At 43.7% G+C, this 24634-nt stretch overlaps 1 protein-coding gene across 1 annotated transcript in view; it reads left to right on the plus strand.

Moving 5' to 3' along the window:
• Positions 1-16899: 16899 nt before the first annotated feature.
• Positions 16900-24634, plus strand: part of ITGB8 (integrin subunit beta 8) — a 105119-nt gene continuing 97384 nt past the window's right edge. The window contains exon 1 of the mRNA XM_018576314.1: positions 16900-17718. Coding sequence (XP_018431816.1) covers positions 17427-17718 — 292 coding nt within the window. The 5' untranslated portion in view covers positions 16900-17426. The remainder of the gene's footprint in view (positions 17719-24634) is intronic.

Consider the following 24634-nt stretch of genomic DNA (forward strand, 5'->3'; position numbering starts at 1 on the left):
TGTATGCTTCTAATATACATACTTGAGATTCACTTACCATGACTAGCACACTCTGCTGAATACCGTGTTTCCCCGAAAATAAGACACTGTCTTATATTTTTTTTGGCTCAAAAAAACACACTAGGTCTTATTTTCGGGGTAGATCTTATTTTTAATGTACAACAATCCACACTTATTCATGTACAAAAATATGGTGATCAGGGGTGCCGTACCTTTCCAAATTTGCTAACCAATCGCTGGCCAGAATGAGCAAAGCGCACTTTCACTATCGATTCCTCACGGGTGGAGTGCATTTGGTATGACGCTATAGGAATCGGCGCTATAGAGGAAACATCGGCTTATGCGGCTCTGCTCCCTACGGTGCCGCCTCACTTCCTCTACCGCTGGTTTCATTGGCACCGCTGATTCTCTCCTGCCTCTCCCGCAGCTCTTCAAGTTCCCCCTTATGCCACCACCGGCCCTGGGAATGGTCACAACTAGGTCTTATTTTCGGGGTAGGTCTTATATTTTAGCAATTCCCAAAAATAGTACTAGGTCTTATTTTCGGGGTAGGTCTTATTTTGGGGGAAACAGGGTAATGCTGCCTGCCTGGCTGAAGTATATCAGAATTGATGTGCAGACAGAGTAATCAGTACAGTCTGAGCTGTGAAAGAGGAGGGGACAAGAAGTAGGAATTGTACACAGAATCCTTTCCCGTTCCCCAAAGCTCATAATGACCATGTGGAGTTGTGGACCAATATTGCTCAAATTTGCAGAATTCATTCTAAAGTATCAGCTGTTCTCTATAAAGATTGATGTGCTACCACTGCCCATGGATGTACCCAAGCTATTCAAATTGTACTTTAAAGGCACAGGGGAGAATGTCTTGTGTTCCGTATTCCAGTAATTGTGCCACTGATGCCACTTTCTAGAGGGTGACCCACTAATATGCATTGCCTTACAGGAAATTGTATGTTTCACCGAGCTAATCTCTTATTATTCTGACTTCATATCTTCTGTGGCCTTCAAACCCCAGAGATTGTAATTTCCCACAAACCACAGGCAAGACCTTCATGGAATCTTTATCGCTTTCTACTTGTCCCAGTGCTTAAAAGAATTATTATTCTATTCATTCAGCATAACAGTTAATATGAGAAGCTAGATAAAAGAACACATTTTAAAGATACGACCTTGACAACAGAAAGAGAATGTTGCTATCTTTTCAGGTGTTACACAATCATATTTGTTTCTCGATGCTAAGGAGTTTTATGAGCTTTTATATAACAGCTGATCCAATTAACAAGAGACTTTCCCCTCTGGCACTATAATCAGGCTCAGAGCCGGGTACTTTCCAAATGACTGGCTAACGCTTCTGTTTATCCCCTTGAACAGTAAACCAGTCATGCTTTTCCCTTTCCTTTTGTGTTTACTTGAAGTAAGATTAGGCAAAGTGTAAATAGATTATTGTGATGATGTCATTCCTAGCTGTACTATATAATATTTTACTCTCAACTAACCTATACCACATAAACCCTAATGAAAAAAAAAAGGGGTTTCTATGTGCTAAAATGGGCTAAGCCAGAAACAGCTGTATAAATGTGCAGATATTTAGGTACAGTCTGTTTGGACATGGTTATATTGTACTAACCTACGTTTAGGTTAAAATATAGAAGTTTAGAATTCATAAATGGCTCTGTATGTAGACTATCTCTGTGCTATAGACAATCAATTCTTAAGGCATGGATATAAAATAAATTATTTCCATGGATCTATCCACTATAAGTAAATAAGTAATAATCCTTTTTTAATTTGTCGAGATATTCAGGTACAGTCTGTTTGGTTATATTGTACTAACCCAGGGGTATCCAAACTTTTTTTCAAAGAGTGCCAGATTTGATGAAGTGAACATGCATGAGGGCCGACCATTTTGCCTGACATTCTTTGAACCATTAAAATTACGCAGTGCGGAGGTCAGTAATGTGACGCAGTGCGGAGGTCAGTAATGTGACGCAGTGCGGAGGTCAGTAATGTGACGCCGTGCAGAGGTCAGTAATGTGACGCCGTGCAGAGGTCAGTAATGTGAGGCAGTGCAGAGGTCAGTAATGTGAGGCAGTGCAGAGGTCAGTAATGTGATGAAGTGCGGAGGTCAGTAATGTGACGAAGTGCGGAGGTCAGTAATGTGACGCAGTGCGGAGGTCAGTAATGTGACGCAGTGCGGAGGTCAGTAATGTGACGTCGTGCAGAGGTCAGTAATGTGAGGCAGTGCAGAGGTCAGTAATGTGAGGCAGTGCAGAGGTCAGTAATGTGATGAAGTGCGGACGTCAGCAATGTGACGCAGTGTAGAGGTCAGTAATGTAACGCAGAGCGTGGAAGTCAGTAATGCGACGCAGTGTGGAGGTCAGTAATGCGACGCAGCGTGGAGGTCAGCGGTGTAAGATAGAAAAGGGACTTACAGTGGTGATGTGCTCTGTCCTCATCTTCCTCTCTGGATGGTGGGGGGAGCATCGATGTCTCCTCCATGTGAAGCCCAAGCAGCCTTGTTGTGCCCCCTCGGCAGGTCCCTTCCCGCTCTGCTGAAGATACCCAGGCACCCAATGACAGTGCTGCACTCTCCCTCCCAGCCAATAGCAGCAGAGGTGGGCGGCGCAACATACAGGCTGCCGAGGATCTTGTACGGCGATTCTTCTCGTCCTGTGCAGCAGCAGAGCAGAGCTGACAGGAGATCGTGGCTGCAACAGCGGCGGCCAGTGGGGCTGTATTAAACCGGAACACGGGCCGCAATTGGCGCGCTGGCCGGACTTTGGACATGACTGTTCTAACCTAGGTTTTACAGAGATTTTTCCTGAAAATGTTTTGGCCAGAGAGCTATGGATCCCACGTTCTTAGAAGTAACGTAGATGTTGGCCAAAGCTATGCAGACATCACTTCAAATTATCGAGTTTGGGGGTTTCCGCAAGGCTATCATCAATCCTATAACATACAAAGACCTTTTAGACAACTGTGCCCTTCTAACCTCATGGCAACAGTTTGATCAAGGCCCTTTTCTGTTCCAGCATGACTGTGCCCCTTTGCACAAAGCCAGCTCTATAACAACACGGCTTGACGAGTTTAGTGTAGATGAACTTGAGTGACCTGCACAGAGCCCTGACCTCAACTCTTCTGAACACCTCTGTGATAAATTGGAACGCTGATTGTCATCCAGCATCAGTATCTGAGCTCACAAATGATAATTTGGCTGCAAGGGCACACATTTCCACAGACAGACTCCAAAATCTTGTGTACAACTCTTCTAGAAGAGTGCGGGCCATCATTACTGTAAAGTGAAGGAGGGGCAACTCCTTAACACCCCATTCACACTGAGCGACATGGATAGTGCGCGTTTTCGGTCTGAGCGGCTAGGAGCTACATTGTGCGATATTGAGCAACATTGTACATTTTATCGCGTGACGTAGCTTATTTTTTGGGCGGCACTTCGTTGCTGCTACATTGGGCTGTAACCAATCAACAGTGATCTTGATGTGACATCATTCTTTCCTTCCTTTTTGCAGTGCAAAGGTGACCCTTCTGCAGCGTGAAGTCGCGCAATTTCGCCGGTAATGCGCGATATTGCGCGACACTATAGAGTCTATTGGAGCCGAATTGTGGGAAAAAAGGTTCATGTACGAGCGACATGCTACAGGCGACTGAGCTGTGAGATGTGAACAGCTCCATTGGAATGCATTCGACAAGCTACCTAGAGAGATATCACGCAGAAATATGTGCAATATCGCGGCACACATCGTGCGATAAACCGCTCAGTGTGAACGGGGCCTGAAGTGGAAGTAAAGTTTAGAAAACTTCTAATTGCGGATTGGCTGACTTTTTATGGCAGAACAGGCTGCATAAGTCTGTTCTGCCATAAAAGCTTCTTTCTATAATTTGGCATTTTTTTTCTCTATTCTGAGCTGCGCATGTGGAGCTCAGCACACAGACCTGACATCCCGTACACATGTGGGGGATTTACATAATTGGGGCCCGGCTAATCAAGTGGTCAAACACTTGAAACGTGGTAGAATACCAGGGAGAAGATGAAAGGGCTGTGATGGACAAGTACATCACTGGAAGGGATCAGTTTGGCTGGTTAGTCTGCTATAATGTGCAAATGTGCGGTGCATACTAGTCCAGTTCAGTGTTTTAAAATAAATACAAATTTGTAATGCGCTTGTAAGTGTTGTCTTACACCCAAGTCCCAACACTACCAGCTGGAATTCCGTGACCCCTCTGTCTCCGATCCAGCGATGACTCCTCTGTCCTTGCTGGCACTTCCGATCCCGTCCTGTCTGCATGTGGGTGCATGCGTCCATGGACTTACCTTGCGTCTCTGCTCGTCTCCCGGTCGAAAATCCGAACTGCGCATGCGCCCGCCCCAAGATGCTTTGCGGCCGCCCGAGCAGTTTCGGATGGGAACGCGCGGCGAAGTGTTTTTTTTAATAAAACTTTTTGCATATATCTACTGCTTGCCAGCAGTAGATAAAGGTGAAACTCGAATAATTAGAATATCGTGCAAAGTTCATTTATTTCACTAATGCAACTTAAAAGGTGAAACTAATATATGAGATAGACTCATTACATGCAAAGCAAGATAATTCAAGCCGTGATTTGTCATAATTGTGATGATTATGGCTTACAGCTCATGAAAACCCCAAGAACCCCAAATCCACAACCTCAAAAAAGTAGATTATTACATGCAATCAATAAAACAAGGATTGTACATAGAACAATATCGGACCTCTGAAAAGTACAAGCATGCATATGTACTCAGTACTTGGTTTGGGCCCCTTTTGCAGCACTTACTGCAATTACTTTTGCATGATATTCTAATTATTCAAGTTTCACCTGTATATGCAAAAAAATGGAGGGTTTAGAAACCCTTTAGGTTTAAATTTCAGGTTCCCTCCAGTCAAAAGTTAGCAGAATTGGATGGTGTGTATAACTCTTCAGATCTTTGAACTGACTGAACAGGGGGTTCAATAAGTCTGGGTGTAATGCTACTTCTTTCCATACTATGCTCTACGTAGCTGCAATCTTAGCTGACACACTTCCTCCCAGACAACCCTGCAGAATATCCCTCTCTCTGATTTCACGTCCACACATCAGGCTGGCATATAAGGTATGACCCTCTCTTTTGTAGCTCTCCCATAGAAGTATATTGCAGCAGCCATTTTGGGATGGTCCTAAATCCATTGCTGCCAAGCTGTTCTTATGTGGCTGGAAACGGTCTGTGTGAAATAGTAAACTAGGGCCACTTATAGGGTGAAAATGTCAGTTTTACAAAGTAAAACAGTTCTGCAATACAGGTATACAATAAATAGGTCCTAAAAATCTATTATTATTCACTGTTTACATCAGCGTTTCTAAAAGTATTCGGCAAATCAATAAGTACTCTCCCCCCACCTCTAATCTGATGAAATCTCACCCCTTTTCTAACCCTTCTGTTGAAAATGGGTTAAATTGTGACCAATATTTGTATATCTGACTATTCCCTGGACCTTCATTGTTCCACTTATTAACTCCCATGCAAGAAAACAACCTTTCTAGCGTGAAATTGTTTATTGTTCATTTAAACACTACAAAACTAAAGAATTATCTAGATCAGGTGATGATTATCTCATGTCTCTGAGCATTTTCAGTATTCAATAATCTGTTTATAATTGGTTATTCTATCTTTAAAAACATTCATAAATTTGGTAAACCCAACACAACAGTAGGATTTGATAATTGTATTAGTTTAGCAACTGTATTGATCTAGATCTAATTCCTGTTGTATTTGTTATTCTATAGCCTCAAACTGTATTCAGAATAGCCATCCATTGCTGGTCTGAGACAGTATTGTTTAAGCCATAACCAAAGAAATGCCCTAAACAAAAGCCTGGCTCAATGGCTTTGTAAATAAGGATCGGCTTTCCATTTTTTTTCTCTCTCTGTAAATATTTATTTGGCTTTTAGTATTTACTCAGGACTGCTTGCTTTTCCTCACACCTTGTAAATCTTTTCTTCTTCCTCATATGTTCACTGTCCCTCCATCATGATCTCTTCTCTCCTCACCTAATCTGAAACCAAACAAGCCACCTTCTTCTCTTCACCCGGTCCATCCCTCTCAGCAAAAATTTGACCTTTTAAAGTCACCCGTCATCACCTCTCCCTTTTGCTGCCTCAAGCTGTCTCAAAAATCACCTAATAACCTCTTAACATTCTGTGTGTTGAAGCCATTTCCTATAACCATCACCTGGAACTTCACATTAATTCCACTGGCATGTCTTCTACCCATGGCTGCTGGTGCTGGATCTTCACAAAAGGAGATTCAGGTCAGATCACTAAATACAACAAATCAGGAATAACGTTTGTTTGTGTCAAAGTGATGTCCTTTGCCAAGTATACCCTAATGCACCAAATAGTAACTTAGCAATATTCTAGGCATAACAATGATCCCTGCTCCTCTTGAGTAATATTTAGTAATATAGGAAGAACCCTAACAACTAAGCATATGAACCAGATTCCCATGGCCATTTGCCATTACATTCTTGTATATTCCATTAAGAGAGGGTGGACAGGTGTCAATCCAGTGAGAATCTGGTGCCAGACCAAGAAGGTGCGTGTTGGGCCAGATAAAAGATATAGCTAAATGTCAATCCAAACACAGTTTGTGTAGATGTCATCACCAATGCCAGATAGTGTGACATCAGTTGCAGCACCGGTGTCAGTGCTGACATTACTTTCATCCATTCTGCACCCAGGACTGATACCCACAGTATAGAGATGCAAATAGTTTCAAGGGGGCCATAATGGTCATTCGGGCCATGTGGTAGATTTACATGGGGGAAAAGCAGCATATTGCTTGCTATATGTATAATTGATTAACTATAAAGTAAACATTAAGGCCTAACCACATAGCGTAAAGCAGTGTATAGGAAGGATCGTGAAATATTCTTCATTATGTTACATGGGGAAGGATCCTTATATCACCTAGGCTGCCATCTGCAGGATACAAGATTAAATACCCTTAGCCCTCATAAACAGTGAACATGGTATGTACAAATGAAAACAAAATAACAATTAAGGCCTCATTCACACACAACGCAAGTAAAATTGTATAATGCGTATATATGCGCGCGTATATGCGTGCACTATATGCAATCCCAGAATGCATCACTCGTAATGGAATTTTTTATGTGCTGTATGCATGTACGCACGCAAACACGTGTATATGCGCGTAAATACGCAGAAATACGCTGCCCGGACGCATCTCTGTTCCATTCTGTTTTCGCGCATATATACGCTACGCAAATATACGGCTCTATACGCGGCTGTGTACAAACACGTGTATATGCGCGTAAATACGCTGCCCGGGCGCATCTCTGTTCCATTCTGTTTTCGCGCATATATACGCTACGCAAATATACGGCTCTATACGCGGCTGTGTGTATGGATCCATTTGCATAGGTTGCATATGGTACAATACGCACGTATACGTGCGGCAGTGTGAATGAGGCCTAAACCTCAAGGCCTGAAGTGGTATAGGTAATGACAGTGAAAAGATTGCGGGTGTATACAGGTTTAAGTCTTACAGGCATATATAAATAACTGAAAATGCTGACAAAATGTAAATTTAGTGTTACAGAAATCACTAAACAAAAACATGATTGCTACAAATTATCTGTTTCACATTGCTATCCTCACATCCATCCATTCAGCCTACATTCAGAACTACATCTAAAATGCTGTCCTCTATTGTCTTCCACATATTGTGATTTGTAATGTGAATAAATGCAATACTCTACAGTTTTGCAATGAGGGTTATTTAGTTTTGCATGAACACAAAAGAGTTGCACAGTAAAATAATTTAACTGAAGAAGAAAAATCTAGTTTAAACTAAACAAATCTTGTTTGATTAACACCCTGAATTCATCTACAGTGGGCAACGTCTTGAATAATGGAAAGTGCAGTTTAAAATCATTCTGTGTGTTGCAGTATTTAAAACTTTTGAGAGGACCTGTAAGCATGATATACTATGTAAAATGAACACTTACAGCTATGTTGTCCTAGATTGTTCACTTCTCCTGCCTTCTCCAATCTCTTCACCCTTTTGTGAATAACCCAGTCAGTGTAAAGGTGGACACAAGAAAAACATTGGTTAATGACCCATAAAAACAACAGATAAATAGTGAAAGACTTGAAGCTGTTTAGCTATAGTATTTGCTTGAGCAGCATAACGCTACTACTATACCAAAACCAGAAGTGGTGGTAATATTTAAACATTAAAGGAAAACCTTTAAAAATCATCAGGTTAAGCCCACTTTGTATTAACCCCTTCATGACTGAGGCCCTTTTTTCCATTTTTGCACCCATGTTATATTCCACATTTTAGGCCTGAAAATGACGTAAAACCCCCCAACATTATATATTTTCTGAATGCCAAGACCCTATAGAATAAAATGGTAGTAGTTGAAAATTTTTATGTTGCGCAATATTAGCGCAACTCCTTATTAAACCCCAAAATTTAGTGACAAATTTAATTAAATGCCCCAAAACACAACAAATTACCCATTTTTTACTACTGCTAGCAAGCAGAAGATATATTTAAAAAAAAAAAACATAAAAAAAACAAAAAACCTTTTGAAACAGGTTTAAACTTACCTGTGTTTTCGCTGCGTGCTCACGTCCGGACATCTGAAAAGTCTCAGGCAGCCGCAAAGGATCTTGGGGCGAACGCATGCGGAGTTCAGATGTTCGGCCGGGAGATGAGGAGAGACATAAGGTAAGTCTATGGAGCAGCGTGCACCCCCACAGACACCGTGGGACATGAGAGAAGAGAACAGAGGAGTCAGCGCTGGATCAGAGACCCGCACCAGCGCTGGAGGAACAGCTAAAAACTACAGGAAAGAAGAAGATGATCGGATTAAGAGGCATCATTGGGGGAAAAAAAAAGTTTGACTTTAATGTCACTTTAAGGAAAACACCAAACACTCAAAGAATTGGAAAAATAGACTAAGCCCCTAAACTTCTGCTCTTATACAATTTGATCAGTCCAGTTTAATTCCACACAGAGAAGCCATGTACAACACTATCAGAAAATATGATTTATCTTACTGATAACATTCATACACATCTAACACTTTTATCCAGAAGTTCAGAAAAGTCATTTGATCCGGTAAACCAGTCTTACAGGCCAAGTTCACACCTAGGCAATTTATCACGTGGATTTAGCAGTATGATAAATTACATAAAACAGAGATTTGCATTCAATTCTACAGAAGCTGTTCACACCTTTGCGATTTGTCACGTCGTAGAAAAATGGAGTGTCAGCAGGTATATCTGAAGTGGATTGTTATTCAGAGTCTGATGCGGTAAGAGATTGCAGGCACACGTACTCGGCTGGCCAGGCCGAGCCGCTGCAGCTGTAGAGGCTCGATAAAGAGGGAACCCCTCGAAACGCGTAGCCGACATTGCCCACTGTGTCACTCTCTCCCCCAGACGTAGAATACTGACACACAACATTCTGTGCACCCCTGACAATTTTCCTGAGCACGGCGTGGAGACACATGGTGAGCAGAGTTCCTCAGCCGTTAGTCATCCACTCCTTCCCTCTACAGCTGCTGCGGCTCGGCCTGGCCAGCCGAGTACGTGTGCCTGCAATCTCTTACCGCATCCACGGAGCCGTCACTCCCTCAGCTTTTGTCATTGGAACAGAAAGACTCTGGATGCCAATCCACTACTGATACCACTTTTTGTGGCAGCGAGTTCCAGACTTTAACCGCTCAGACTGAAAAAAAGCCCCTACGCCTCTTGTGGTTAAATCTTTTCTCCACCAGTTTTAGGTGGTGGCCTCTCGTCTGTTGCTGTAAAAAGTTTATTGCTGATGTTGGATATCACAAGCCTCTCTCAGAAACAACTCCCCAGATGCACATATGGACAGATGGAGCGATATTCAACTAGCCTATCTCTCCCCAAGGGAACACTGACCTGAAACCTTGGAGTTTCTCTGCTCTGGGCAACATATCTCCCTCTTAGAATTTTAAAACCCAAATTTGAGTGGCAGCAGGATCTTCTAAGTAGATGGTACCTGCCACCACTTAACCTGCATAACATTTTCTCTAATAGTAGCACCCGATATTGAAGATGTAATGCAAGGGATGGTGACACACCACATATTTTTTGGCTCTGTCTAGTCATAAGGCAATGTTAGCCTTTTCTTTTTCTGCTGTAGAACTACAGTGAATTGACATGTATACAAATGATTCTGCTTTTTGCTTGCTATTCTGTAGTAAAATGACAAGGATTACGAAAAGGACTCCTGATTCATTTCATGAATGCTGCCAGAGTGCTAATCCCCAGATTTTGAAAGAAGAAACTAACTCCATGAGAAAAGGAAGAACTTCTAATAGCAAATAAAGAATATCTAAACCAAATAACAAAAATGAAATGATATATAGCAGTTCTTAGGTGTGGTAGCAGCATTGGTTTTCTTTTTTCAGGCTCATTACATTGACATCAAATACAGAAAAAAAAACCTTATTGATCTAACACTAAATGCAGTGTACTTGTCACTTCCTGTGAGCTGCACTGACGTTTATCTTTTACCAGCTATCTTTTGTAAACTACCTGTTGCCCTATCAACATGCCCCCATGTAATGCAAATTAATAAATTAGGAAATCTCCTTGGGCCCAGCTCCCTAGCCATCATTTTCACCTACTTCTCTAGTATGTACGTTTGATCTTCATCTTTCAGGCCCTGACTGGCTGTTGCAAATAATCCCTTGGATATTAAAGCCCAACTTCGGGTACAAGACAAAAAAACACCCTTGCAGTGGGCACCAGATCCCCCGTCTAGCAGACTGTAAGGGTTAAATACTTGTTAGGTCTAGGGGGTACAAGAGAAGATACTACTTACTTTCTTCTCTCTGGTGCTCTGGGCTAAAGGAACAAGGATTAAGGTATGTTTTATACCTAACGTTGCACCCCCTAGACTTAACGAGCACTTAACCCTTGCAATGCTGGCTCTAAAAATACCTGAACAATGACTGCATCCAATCAGATTGTTCAGGTATTTTGACAACCAGCGGTGCCGACTAGCAAGATACTGAAGCTTGGCCCAGTAGGAGATTGTTCCATCCACACAGTTTAGCGTAGATGGAGGAATCTTTTGCACTTTTACCATCTGACCATAGAAAATCTGCAGATAATCTATAGGTGTATGGCCAGCTTAAGTTAGTAAGCAAGACATTCCACACATTCCCAGAATGGGTCTAAACATACCTCGTACAGTTCCATCCCTTTTCAGCTTGTCATTGAATAGTAAAGGATGAGCAGCCAACACTGAGAGGAATGCCTGGGATCCTGGCTGCAGGTGTCTGCAATATACTTGCCACACCATGGCCAATTTAGGACATATGAACGAGGTCTAATACTTATATGACACACTGCCTGCTTGTTTGTGCATGAATACATGGCCACAGCAGATTTCAGCAAGCTCACTTGAAAAAGTCTACATCCTGCTCATCTGCAACAGTTCAGCCATGGAATGAATGGGGATTGTTGGGCACATACTCGGGTGACAGGGGAGTGGAATATCTATTCATTTGCTCATCTGGGGAAGACAGAATGGCCGATTCTACAATGAGGCGCTGCCTGTCAAGACTGTCATCAGTCTGAAAGGGGTACATAGTAAAATAAAGCTGAAAAGCAAAGATTTACACAAACATTAGCCTTGTCACCATCATGTAATCAGAGTGAAACTGCAACAAAGCTTCTTCAGAATGTGGCCTTCACATCTGACGGAGGAATTTACCTAATTTGTCTTCCATTGACCTAGCCCTGAACATTTCAGGGTGCTTTGAAATAATAATGGATTTCCAAAAATATCCTGGTCATAAGTTAGACGGTTTGTTTGTTAAAACTGTCTGTTTAACTTGTCACCCGAGTTTCTCTTTCTTCCAGCATTTTACTTTCACTTTTTCTTTTAGTTTTTGTAACTTCACCTTTTTATTGGATGTGGATCAGAGGAGTCAGGTGTTTGAGTGTGTTCATGGTGACTCAAAAGCTGCAGGAAGCTAATCTCTGGCCTTGGGGAATTCTTCAACACTCCAGGCTTTGTTGACTTGAATTTGTCATAACACATCGCCATTCATTGATCACGGTTTGTCAGCCTTTAATGTAACTATGGCAGTGATTAGAATTCAAATAGCTTTTGATGTATTGAGTGTGTTTTGTGGCGTAGTGAGAAAAATGTGGTATACACACACATTCCCTACATGGATCTATACACATGCTTATTTAATATAGAAGATGTACTTCTGCAGTCTTGTAACTGCCTCTACTAACAAATATCTCTTTTTCTCATTAGAGCAATAATACATACGATGGAAACGAAGACCATATTCAGCTCAAATAAATGAAGCAAAGCATGCAGTTATTGGACCTTTTCTAATTTACTAGTAGTAGTAAAAATATCACCCTGCAAGTAGCAGCGCATTGATGCAGTCACAGTAGGGCCCCTGCTCCTGGAGCCCTGCTTACCACATTCAGTAGGCTAGCAGTCTTCCACGGAATTACCTGCTTTTGAACCCAGGGCTTAGTATCATTCAGCCTTCCTGCTTGAGCCATGCCCACAAGCTTAGCTGGGTCACCAGTGTTATCAATTTAGGGAAACTGGCACGAATCAACCATCATCTATATGTGGGAATGCTGCTCAAATAGATATACACTAGATTACCACAAGTATTGGGACACCCCTCCAAATCATTGGATTCAGGTGTTCCATGAAATTTCCTGGCTACTAAATATTCCGCTGTCACCCGTTAGTGGTATTATAACAAAGTGGAAGCAACTGGGAACAACATCAACTCAGCCACGAAGTGGTAGGCCACGTAAAGTGACAGAGCTGGGTCAGCACATGCTGAAGCACACAGTGCGCAGAAGTCGCCAACTGCCTGCAGAGTCAATAGCTATAGACCTCCAAACTTCGTGTGGCCTTCAGATTGGGGCGTAGAGAGCTTCATGGAATGGGTTTCCATGGCCGAGCAGCTGCATCCAAGCCTTACATCACCAAGTGCAATGTAAAGCGTCGGATGCAGTGGTGTAAAGCACGCCGCCACTGCACTCTAGAGAAGTGGAGACGTGTTCTCTGGAGTGACGAATCACGCTTCTCTGCCTGGCAATCCGATGCACGTTTCTGAGTTTGGCTAGCAGCCAGATTGTTAAGTCAGTTCCCGGCCAGGGGTGAGCACCACAACCTCAATGGTTCTATACACAAACAGGTTGCTACTTTGGCCCAAGGCCTGGGCAGAAGTTAACTTCCCTCTTTCTCTGCTTCCTGCTACCAGCAACCAAAAAAATCTGGGAAAATGTATTTCCTACTATATACACCTTCTTACTAAAAGGAGGAAAACTAAAGATACTATAGCCCCTGCACCTTCAGCACATCGTAACAGGGCCTTGCAAGCTCAGTAATGCTGAGCATGATGATTCACCTTTACTGAGCTCTATGCCCCAGGAGTTTTGCTGTTGGGTGGGTGGAGCCTAATGGGGATTCTAGGAGACTAGTTCCCCATCAGGTCAACCTACCTCGTGACTGACACAGGACAGCAGTGGGTGCATTTGATAGCTGCTAGCGGCTATCGAATCTACCTACCGCCGTTCGCTGTTTATCACAAGTAAAGTAGACCTAATGTGGAACTTGTTTCTCAGCATCTTCATCAGGCTCCACCAGACCCACCAGCAACCAGTGACGCTATGCAGATAAACATAAACATACCCCATGTCCTGCTCTTTGTTGCAGCCATAGTAATAACTATCTGAATCTGCTGCAAGTATAGGAAATGTTAGCAGAACTGTCACAAGTCTTTGGTGAATAAGGCATAGGACTTTCTAATACAACATTACCAGAAAAGTGGTGACAATGCTCTATTTGAATCGCCTCACTATCTCTTGTATATGTTTCTTCCGGATGCTATCTCTGGAAGCCAATTTTTATAAGTCTGTGAAAAAGTATTTGTTTGTCAAAATAACAGCAAATGTGTGCTAAAGTTGACCGTCACACGTGCAGCTACAAACTATTATTATACAGGATTTATATAGCGCCAATAGTTTGCACAGCGCTTTACAATATAAGGAAGACATTACAGTCACAATAACAAACATCTTGTTCTTTTGAAATCAATACAGTAGCCTACTAGCATTCAGGTCAGTTTATCAAATTTAATAAGGATATCTTCCTTATTATTCATGGCGGGTGGTGGATGGACCTTTCAGTTCTTCTGGTAAGAGAGATATAAAGAGAAAGTGATGTGAAAACTAAAATACCAGTTTTGGGCGGACTGAGCCTTTTTAAATGTTTTTCCTGCTAAATTGTTATACCTTGGCATCATTTCAAGTAATGTGAACCCAGTTTCCCTGCTCAAATCTCTTAATTCCTGTGGAGAAATGGACATGACCGCATTGCTTGAAATGATTCTGTTATCATGCATAGCGGGATAACTTATAGCCAGTGAGCTCTGTGTGTAATGAGGCCCGCATCACTCTGAACAATCAATCAAATTGAATGGATCTACCTTTAGATAGTGTAACATTGCCCCCCTGTTGAGTTCATTTGTATTCGGGTTTATTTTCACTTGTGTAGCTTAGATGCTTACTGCAGCTAACACTTCCAAAGCTAACACTTCCAAGATGTTAGCACCTTCCCAGTTTCTAATGGCACACACGCATTTTATGCATGCAGTGATCATAAAAGCTTAGGTACTGTGGTCACATTATGTCACTTCTGGCCAAATGTGTGTGACAGGCCCCAACCTATGCCAGCATAGCCTGTTGTTTCATATTTGTCACAGTGCTACTGACTTGTGCCTGGGAACCTTGGATGGCAGCCGACAAGCTTGAAAGTAAATGTGATTTTCCATGGGCTCCTGCCATGCGTCCGATAATACTGCAAAGCATGTAGGGATTCATTAGGGATCCAATATCAAATCAATGCAATTAAAACGGTCAGTGGTAAACCCCATCCAGGATTAACCGTAAATGCCAAACATCAATCACTTGGCAGAACAAATACTTATGTGGACAGGTGTTCTTGTTTGTACAGAAAATTCCTTGAATTATAAAAAAAGCCATGCACCTGACAGAGAGGTAATCAGGCCATTGCAGAACGTCTGCTCTGGGATTCAGGCTGCCAACAGTATGATTGAGTGTTGTATTTTAACTTGTCACTGCACTGTGTGCTCGCTTTACCCCATGACTGAACTACAGCTGTCACAGCCATTCAGAATACAGAAGGACCCACCTCTACCTACAAAGGGAACTCCAGAGAAAAACCCTTAACCCTTGCAGTAGGGCTACCCATGCACGGTAAGGGTTATGAAACCCTCAGTGTGTTTTTGCATATATCTACTGATAGCAAGCAGTAGATATATGCAAAAACTTTTTTTTTTAAAAAACAAAACACCTTTTCAAACAGGTTTAAATGTACCGGTCTTCGCCACGCGCTCCCGTCCGAACATCTGTAGAGTCTCGGGCGGCCGCAAAGGATCTTTGCGAGGGTGCACTTCAGATGTTCAGCCGGGAGATGAGGAGAGACACAAGGTTAGTCTATGGAGCAGCGTGCACCCGCACAGACTCTGTGGCACATCAGAGGAAAGGAGGACAGAGGAGTCAGAGCTGGATCGGAGACCCACACCAGCGCTGGAGGGACATCTGAAAATTACACTAAAGAAGAAGATGATATTTTTGTGTAGGTTAAAAAAATAATAACGTTATACTCACGCTGGCTGGCATGTTCTTAGACCATTCCCTTCTGCCTGTCTTCCCCTCCACTGCAGAAGTCTAAGGTCCATGAGTTATCATGTCCTATACGCTGTGTATAGGATGTGAAGACACCGAGGGACATACCATCTAACTTTCATTGCTAATACATAGTCCGATACCCTGGGAAATCTGTACCCCCTTACCTATAGCAATCAGCACGGTTTACAGAGAAAGACCAATTTTGCATTATGCAAACTGATTTTTTATTTTATTTCTTAAAATCTTTTTACCTGCGTCAAGCTGGGTTGATGGAAGTGGACACACAGGAGCCATGATTCAAATCCTTGCAGCTACAGGCATGACAGCATTTCTTTACAGAAAGAGTTGACAGTAGTTTACAAAAACAAGCTTTTTTTTCACAATATACAAGTTGATCTGTTTTGTTTGTTAACATCCATTTACCTGTGTCATGCTGGATTGCTGGAGTGAACACACATGGGAGCTGTGATTCAAATTCTTGCATAAATGCATGGCAGCTACAGGCAAGATGACAGCATTTCTGTACAGAAATACTTGTTTGGTCAGCAATTAAGCTAATTTCACAGAGATGCTACGCTGGGGGGGGGATTGTCAGGCACCCACCGATCGCTGTGTCTGAAAATGCGTACTAAGCCAACTTCTGCAACTCCCCTGCACAATCCTACCCAGCTTACATATCTCATTGCATACACTGGAACTCACAGCTCTCAGTCACTTTCAATAAGAAATGTGATCTCTTATTTCTGCTAATACAATATGGCAATATTTCCGAACAGACCCCACATGCCGCTATCATGAGAGTCCCTAAATAGTATTCACAGAGCTGCATCTGCAGCTCCTCAGCATCCCTTGCCGTGTCTGGGGAGATGATGAAAACTTATAAAAATCATCAGCATCCTCACGTCAGTGGGGATTGTGCTACTGCTCCCCCACCCTAGGTTGTGCAGGAGAAGGGGGGTCCTAGAACAAGGGAGCCTGTTAGAACGAGCCAGGAGAAAACAAAGAAAAGTGGGAGAAGTGATTTCAGTGACATCATGCTGCACTAATGTCCCGCCCACGCTGCTAACACAAGAGGGAACAGTGCAGGCTCGCATAGTGTGGGATCCAGGTCTCCTAGCAACTCGGAACCAGGATCCTTTTCCTAGCAGGACGAGAAAACCCCAAAAATCCCCTAGGCTGTGCGGGATCACTTGTCTGACAGTCTGGACCCGGCTCAAGGTACACAGCTCTCCTCTCACATCCTGCAGACAGGCAGCGAGTGACAAAGAACAGCTCACTAAAGTTTCCAGCAGCAGCAGCTGTGTGGTGCTGGAGAACTTCACTGGAAGGGCTGCTGAACAGATCTACCTGGGCTGCGAGATGTGGCGACGCGCTGATGACTCGTGCTTGCGCTCTGCCGCTCTCTTGACATGCGCGGAAGAATGAGCAGTCGTCTGCTTTGTAAGCCCACCTGTGCGAACTCGAAGAGCTTGTGACAGGCGCAGATCGGCTGCGGATCTGATTGAAGTGTGCAACGCCAATGCAGAGCTGCTGAATAATAGGCTCTTTGTGCGAGGAGAAAAATGGAAACAGGCTCCGTCTCCATGCCCAGGCAATAGCAGCGCTGTAGCTCCGATGCCCCGGCTGCTCAGAGACAAATGCTGGCCATAGAGGAGAAGACTGGGGAGCCTCCTGATCAACTGGACGAGACGATATGCCAGTCAGCTTATCCCCAGCAACCTGTCACTTTGGAGGTGCCGCCTGGGGTCCCCAACACTGTCACATTACGCACCCTGCCTTCCCCTATCAAAGCTTGCCTGCTGTGCACTATGCTGAGGCCGGTGGCAGCTCCTCACCCTGCGATTAGCCCTCGCTGTCTTGTCAGTCGGGCTCCCAGCAGCCTGCTGGCTTTCTGGCTGCTCTCTCTTCTCTTGGGACTGTGCCAGTCAGGTGAGTTCATCTAATGCTAAGATGGAGTAACAGGTGCCAAGAAGTCCTTCTAGAGCTCGCTGGGCTACTCAGGTCAGGCTGTATGATATCCTAGTGGGCGAGAGTTAGATGTTAGTAGCATATATCACAAAAGCGTTATCATAACACAATATTAGAGATGAGACAACATGATCACAATGTGGGTGATGCACACGCTAATAAAGCATTGCCAGATAACAAGTGCTAAAAGATGTCACTTGCCAAGCTTGAATTTGTTTTTGTTTTTGTTTTTTTAATTGCAATGATGCTTGAAACACAGTTCACGACTGAGGGCTTGTTCACACGATGTCCGGACCAGATCTGGAGCAGATCTGCAGGCGCGGTGCTATGAGTTTTTGACGCGTTCCAGTTTTTTTGTGGAGTGGGGCTGTCAGTATGTTGGCTGCAGTGCGGAGTGTTTTCAGCGCGTTTTCCTTGCGTTTTTGACGCGTTTGTGCGTTTTCGGACCGGACAAAATGTGACATGCAGTATTTTCTCTGTCCGGACCGGAACAGACTGCGCACGTGAGAACTGTAACCCATAAAACACGTAGGGATACATTGGGATGCATTTTTAGTGCAGGAGCGGTCCAGACAGAATCCGGACGTCGTGTGAACAAGCCCTTAGGGCGCTACACATGTATTGGGGATGAGTACAGGAAATACTAAGGATGCAACAGATTCTTAAAGAAAAGGGCATTAAAAAAGCAATGCAGTAATACATTTTGATGAGCCTTTAAGGGATTCAACAGGTCTGTCATCAAATGGGCGGTAGAAAATGCAGCACAGAAATTAATTCTGCTGATCCTTTCAACGTGTTGCAGAGAATTCCCAGCACGCTGGTAAATTTCTCAGGTTCATTAGCATATATCATAAAGAAATTACCATAATATACCATCAGAGGTGGCATTATTATACCATCAGAGGTGGCATTATTATATCATATCATCAGAGGTGGCATTATTATACCATCAGAGGTGGCATTATTATATCATATCATCAGATGTGGCATTATTATATCATCAGATGTGGCATTATTATATCATCAGAGGTGGCATTATTATATCATCAGAGGTGGCATTATTATATCATCAGAGGTGGCATTATTATATCATATCATCAGAGGTGGCATTATTATAGCATCAGAGGGGGCATTATTATATCTTTAGAGGTGGCATTATTATATCAGAGGTGGCATTATTATATCATCAGAGGTGGCATTATCATATCAGAGGTGGCATTATTATATCAATGGTGGCAATATTATATCATCAGAGGTGGCATTATTATATCATTAGAGGTGGCATTATTATATCATTAGAGGTGGCATTATTATATAATTAGAGATGGCATTATTACATCATTAAAGGTGGCATTATTACATCATCAGAGGTGGATATCAATGGTGGCAATATTATATCATCAGAGGTGGCATTATTATATCATTAGAGGTGGCATTATTATATAATTAGAGATGGCATTATTACATCATTAAAGGTGGCATTATTACATCATCAGAGGTGGCATTATTATATCATTAGAGGTGGCATTATTAAATCATTAGAGGTGGCATTATTAAATCATCAGAGGTGGCATTATTACATCATCAGAGGTGGCATTATTACATCATCAGAGGTGGCATTATTACATCATCAGAGGTGGCATTATTACATCATCAGAGGTGGCATTATTAGATCAATAGAGGCAGGAATTATTATAATATATCATTTGAGATGAGACAACACAATTTCACTGTGGATACTACAGAATATAATAAAGAAATGGCAGATAATCAATGCCAAAGTTGTATGAGCTGAGTTGCAAAGTTTGAATTTCTTGGTTGGATGTTTGTTGTTTTTGGAAATATGCACAAACCATGGTTCACGACCTAGGGTGGCTTTGCAAGTGTAGGGGATAAGTACAAGGTACAGTATAAGTGCAAGGTATAAGTACAAGCGATTCAACAGATTCCTTCATCAAATGGGTAATATAATGCAGTAATGAACCCTGCTGATCCTTCAAACATGCGTTATCACCTGCAGAGAATTCCCAGCACGCTGCAGCATTTCCAAGCCAGAGTGTAAATGTTCCTCTTTTCTTTCCAGAAAATTGAGGATTCTTATCACGTGCTCATCGTTGATATTGAAATAAATGATAGCACTGCAGTAGTTCTGGGTGGTGAGTAGATTACACAGGAATTCCTCTCAGAAGAGTTCCCAACACTCTGCAATATATTTGTCATGGTGTCCAGTAAGCCTCCTATCATTTCACAGTCTAATAATGTTAGTCACCGATCTTGTGTAGTCACAGCCCTATCTGGCTTGGAAAAGCTAAACATAAAAGTGCTGCAGAGTGCAGATGATGAAATACTCTCTATGATGCTGGAAATCACATTTAGATTTCATCACAAAGCCAGTGCGGGGACGTTGTGATAAGCGCTGTCACCAAATGCAATCAGATTGCTGGAGTTGCATTAGAAATAGGTGGATTCTTATGGGCTGTAAAGGGTTATTGCGCTTTGAATATTTCTGTTTGCCTGGCTGGATAAGCCTGAAAAGGGAAGAAGGGTTTGGATGGGAATGTCATGAGTCTGAAGAGGACCTGTACTTCACAGCTGCCCAAACTTACTGTCTCTGTATGGACAAAGCATGGTTTTAAACTGAACGTGAGCATGTTCAGAAAGAGCACAAGTACTTAGTGTAAATCTTTCACTTTGGCCATCGTAAAAAGATCAACATCTGTTTGTTGTAACATAGGATAGCCATTCTAGAAAATCATTGTATGCCTTTTTTTCATAGTTTGTGAGTCCCATGAGCGCAGTGCAAAAATAGGTCATTCTCAGTGAGACAATAAATAATGTGCACAATTCCAAAGTGTTGGAGTAAAATGTCAAGTTCATTTCATTCAGGCGTGCACAAAATATATCCCAGATTTGCCAATAATAATTTCTTTGTGGTGAGAATTGCAAGCCTTTCACAGAAGGGTTCTGTGAAATAGAACTAGCAAAAGTGTGCCTGCTCATTGAATGGATTAAATATGGAAGGGTGCATCATTGCAGTGGTGGAGAACACATAAGCACGCATAGGTACAGTCAGTGGGGAAGTTAGACCTTCTGTCACCTGGGGCAAAGGCTCAAAGTTGCCCCCCCCCTCCCCAAAGGGAGATGTTCTCCATCCACACACCCAATGGCACCCCTCCTAAAGCAGAACCCAAGGCACATGCTCCCCCTGCTTCGGCCCTGGGTACAGTGGTGGTAAGTGATAAAGCGTGTGGGGCTGCAATGGCAGTGAACATATAGACGGGCATTGGTGCAGTGTCAAGCAAAGCAAGGTCTGTTGTAGGGATGGTGAGAGCAGGGGTGGAGGATGGAGGTAAGTGGTCATAGTGGGGGTTGGTGGTCAAACAAAGTGCTGAGAGTGGGGGTTGGTGGGCAGGTGTAGTGCAGGGATAAAAGGATGAGGATCAGACAAAGCGCTGAAAGTGGGGGCTGGTGGGCAGGTGTGGTGCAGAGGTAGAAGGATGCAGGTCAGGTGAAGTTCTGAGAGTAGGGGCTGGTGGGCAGGTGTGGTGCAGGGATAGAAGGATGCGGGTCAAGCAAAGTGCTGAGAGTGGGAGTTAGTGGGCAGGTGTGGTGCAGGGGTAGAAGGATGCAGGTCAAGTGAAGTGCCGAGAGTGGGAGTTGGTGGGCAGGTGTGGTGCAGGGGTAGAAGGATGCGGGTCAGGTGAAGTGCTGAGCGTGGTAGTTGGTGGGCAGGTGTGGTGCAGGGGTAGAAGGATGCGGGTCAGGTGAAGTGCAGAGAGTGGGAGTTGGTGGGCAGGTGTTGTGCAGAGGTAGAAGGATGCAGGTCAGGTGAAGTGCTGAAATTAGGGGCTGGTGGGCAGAAGTAGAAGGATGGGGGTCAGTCAAAGTGCTGAGAGAGGGAGTTAGTGGGCAGTTGTGGTGCGGGGGGAAGGAGAATGGGGGTTAGTTACAGTTAAAAGAGGGGGGTGTGGTGTGCGGGCGTGGTGCAAAGGGAGGAGGGCCAGTTGGGGTTGGTGACAATGCGGGGAGTTAGTTTAAAGGCACAGTGGTGGCAAGGTTTCAGGCATGGTAAAAAGTGGGGTGCAAAGTGATGCCAAGAAGGGGATGCTGGCACGGTGGTGAAAGGTGGCTCTGTGAGCAGCTTTCAGCTGCAACTCCAGTTTGAGGCTAGGTTCACACCTAGACAATGGCACTGGTGAGCTGTTTTCGCACGGTTTTTTTTGGCGCAATCTTGGTTTGAAAACCACGCAGTTGTCAATGCATAGAGATGTTTATGGGACCCAGGCCGCGCATCAACCAACCGAAAATGGCTCCTACACCTTTGCCGTGCGACGCAAAGGTGTGAACAGGCTAACTGACTTACATGCAGATTTCTATTTTGTGCAATATCATGCGGATAAGTCACCTAGGTGTGCACCAGTCCTTCCTGCTATGAGCAAGGTTAATGTTAATGCGCTATTGTTTATGACACCCCAAACGTGGCCCGTAAAACGTGCGTCAAACACGCACAAACACCTGGTCCAAGCATACAGGAAGCTTGCAGCTAAAAATTCTGCATGAACTTATTTTCCAAATTTGTCACACGTGCAGCAGCCCATTGAAATGAATGGGCTTTTCTCGCTGCAATGGTGGCAGACTCAAACAAATGCGCATGAAAGCACGCAAAATGCACTTTCACGCAATGTGTGAACATGGCCTAAACCTACCTGCTTTCCAGCACCAAATATTAATATACAGCTGCTAAAAGCTTATCTAGGATTGGTTCCTTTATGTAAACAACAATGTAGCACCCCCCTGACCCCCCCAAAGGCATGCAAAGGACCACAGAGGCAGGGGTATGTCCCTTGTCAGTTGTGGGATGTGAATGTAAAGTTGGGCGCCAGTCACTTTGAGATACTAAAGATTTTATTTCTCCAACAGCTCATGTGGGAGAGAGGGATAAGGTATACAAACACCTAGGACAATACAGACTCCAGACTCACCAACCACTTCCCGACTCCACAGTGCTGAGGGCATTTAAGCTGATTGCAGTGACACTGTATACAGCAGAACTTTAGCTGGTGAGCTGACTTCATCTTTTGTTCTCCCGGGAGAATCACCAGGTTCCATCCTTCACTCACCTTCCATCAGAGTCATTCTGCCTGGAACTCCTTCCCAGCAATAGCTTCCTCCTTCACTGCCAGGGCAGCTTCAGGCCCCAACACGGGGCCTCCTTCCCTGGCCACCTACAGGCCTTCTCCTGGTCTGCAGGCCTGGGCACACAACACACATTCTTCCCCAACCAGCGCCCTGGGAGGGAAGAGACACTCACAAGGTCAGCCCCAAATATGTATGACCTTCCCCAGCATACACCACTGTCCATTAACCTCATAGTGATTGGCTAGGGACACACAGCTATTCATAATGTGATATTCTATTGCCAGGTCGCACTCCAGCAGCAGGCAGAAGCAAACGATAACACTAGGCTTAGGGGAGACCAAATGAGCACAGAACTCTTAATCAGCTTCAACTGGCTCAAGTTCAGCAGACCAAAATTAAAGGAGTCACCTGCGTAGGGTTAGGTGGCTGCAACAATATTGGTATTTATAAATCTGCGCTGTCTGTAGCAGCCAGTCAGATTTCAGCCCTTATCTTTCCTGTTTCAGTGAGTGTTGCTGTAAAAGCCCTTTTGTATGACACCCGACATTCACTATGTTTCCCTGGTGCATGATAGTTTAAATTAAGTATTCTTAAAGGGTTAGTTCACCTTTTTTTTTTAAACAATAGCCTATGCAATTAAGAAGCCCAAATGGGTACTAATAAACTGATCAGCTTTTAAAAATCTTCAGTAATGTATCCTCCATACCTGTAGGCCATTTGCACCCCCACCAAAGCCTGACAAAAAACTCCAAATATTCTCCATAGCTCCATCCAAACATTGGACGCTGGTCCCAAGAATCACAGGAGCGCTCGCTGTCCTTGTTCAGAGCTCTGCATGTGTGCAGTGTGTTCTCCCTCCTGTCGAAATCGATAAGCTCAGCTGCAGCAACAAGAGAGAGTACATGAGCCGAGCTCTGCGCAAGGATGGCATTTGTTCCTGTAATGCCGGGGGGAGAGCATTCCATGGCTGGATGGAGCTATGCAAGTTTGTGCATCAACTTGAATGAAGTGTCATCTTGTGATACCTCAATAAAGTAAAAAAAAATCCCAGTGCCTGGCATCGTAACAACAAAAAGCACTGCCACAACTCCCAGCACCCAACCCAATGGACACTACCCCGCATGCGTTTTAGCATGCGGGCTGGTGTGAATAAGCCAGTTTTTATAGCTAATTATGTATACTGTGCAAAGACCTCTAAAGGGGGATAATTCTACGATAACGCATTATTACGTGGCACAATGTCAAGTAGGTAAGAATCCTTTAATCCAGAAGAAACATAGTGTCTCTTCTGCAATAAAGAGCCTGCCTGTCCACACATTTTTTATGTAAAGCTTCACTTTAAAGGACAATGTTACCAAACGTGTAGTTGTCCTTCAGGGCCCGTTCACACCATTACTTAGACCGTTCTGTGTGATTAATGCACAATACAGCGCAACACACATACCGTGTGCTACAGTGCGGAAGGTGCATTGCATTGCCATTCATTTGAATGGCACTCCAAACACACCTCCCTGCATCGATGCACTCAACTGTGTCGTAACATGAGGTGCAGTTGAAAAAAGTAGTGCATGCGCTGCACTGTAATGCGCAGCATTAGTGTAAACGGGCCCTCCAAGCAAACCTGTGCTTTGCCCAAGCAGGACACAGCAACAGTTTTACTTTAGCGTTTCCCTCACCAGCGCCACATACTTCCCTTTCCTTAGCTCCCATCAAGGGCATCACTAGGGCCAGGCACCCA

This window comes from Nanorana parkeri, unplaced genomic scaffold (genome assembly GCF_000935625.1).
Source record: "Nanorana parkeri isolate BGI_ZX_2015 unplaced genomic scaffold, ASM93562v1 scaffold64, whole genome shotgun sequence".
Taxonomy (NCBI): domain Eukaryota; kingdom Metazoa; phylum Chordata; class Amphibia; order Anura; family Dicroglossidae; genus Nanorana; species Nanorana parkeri.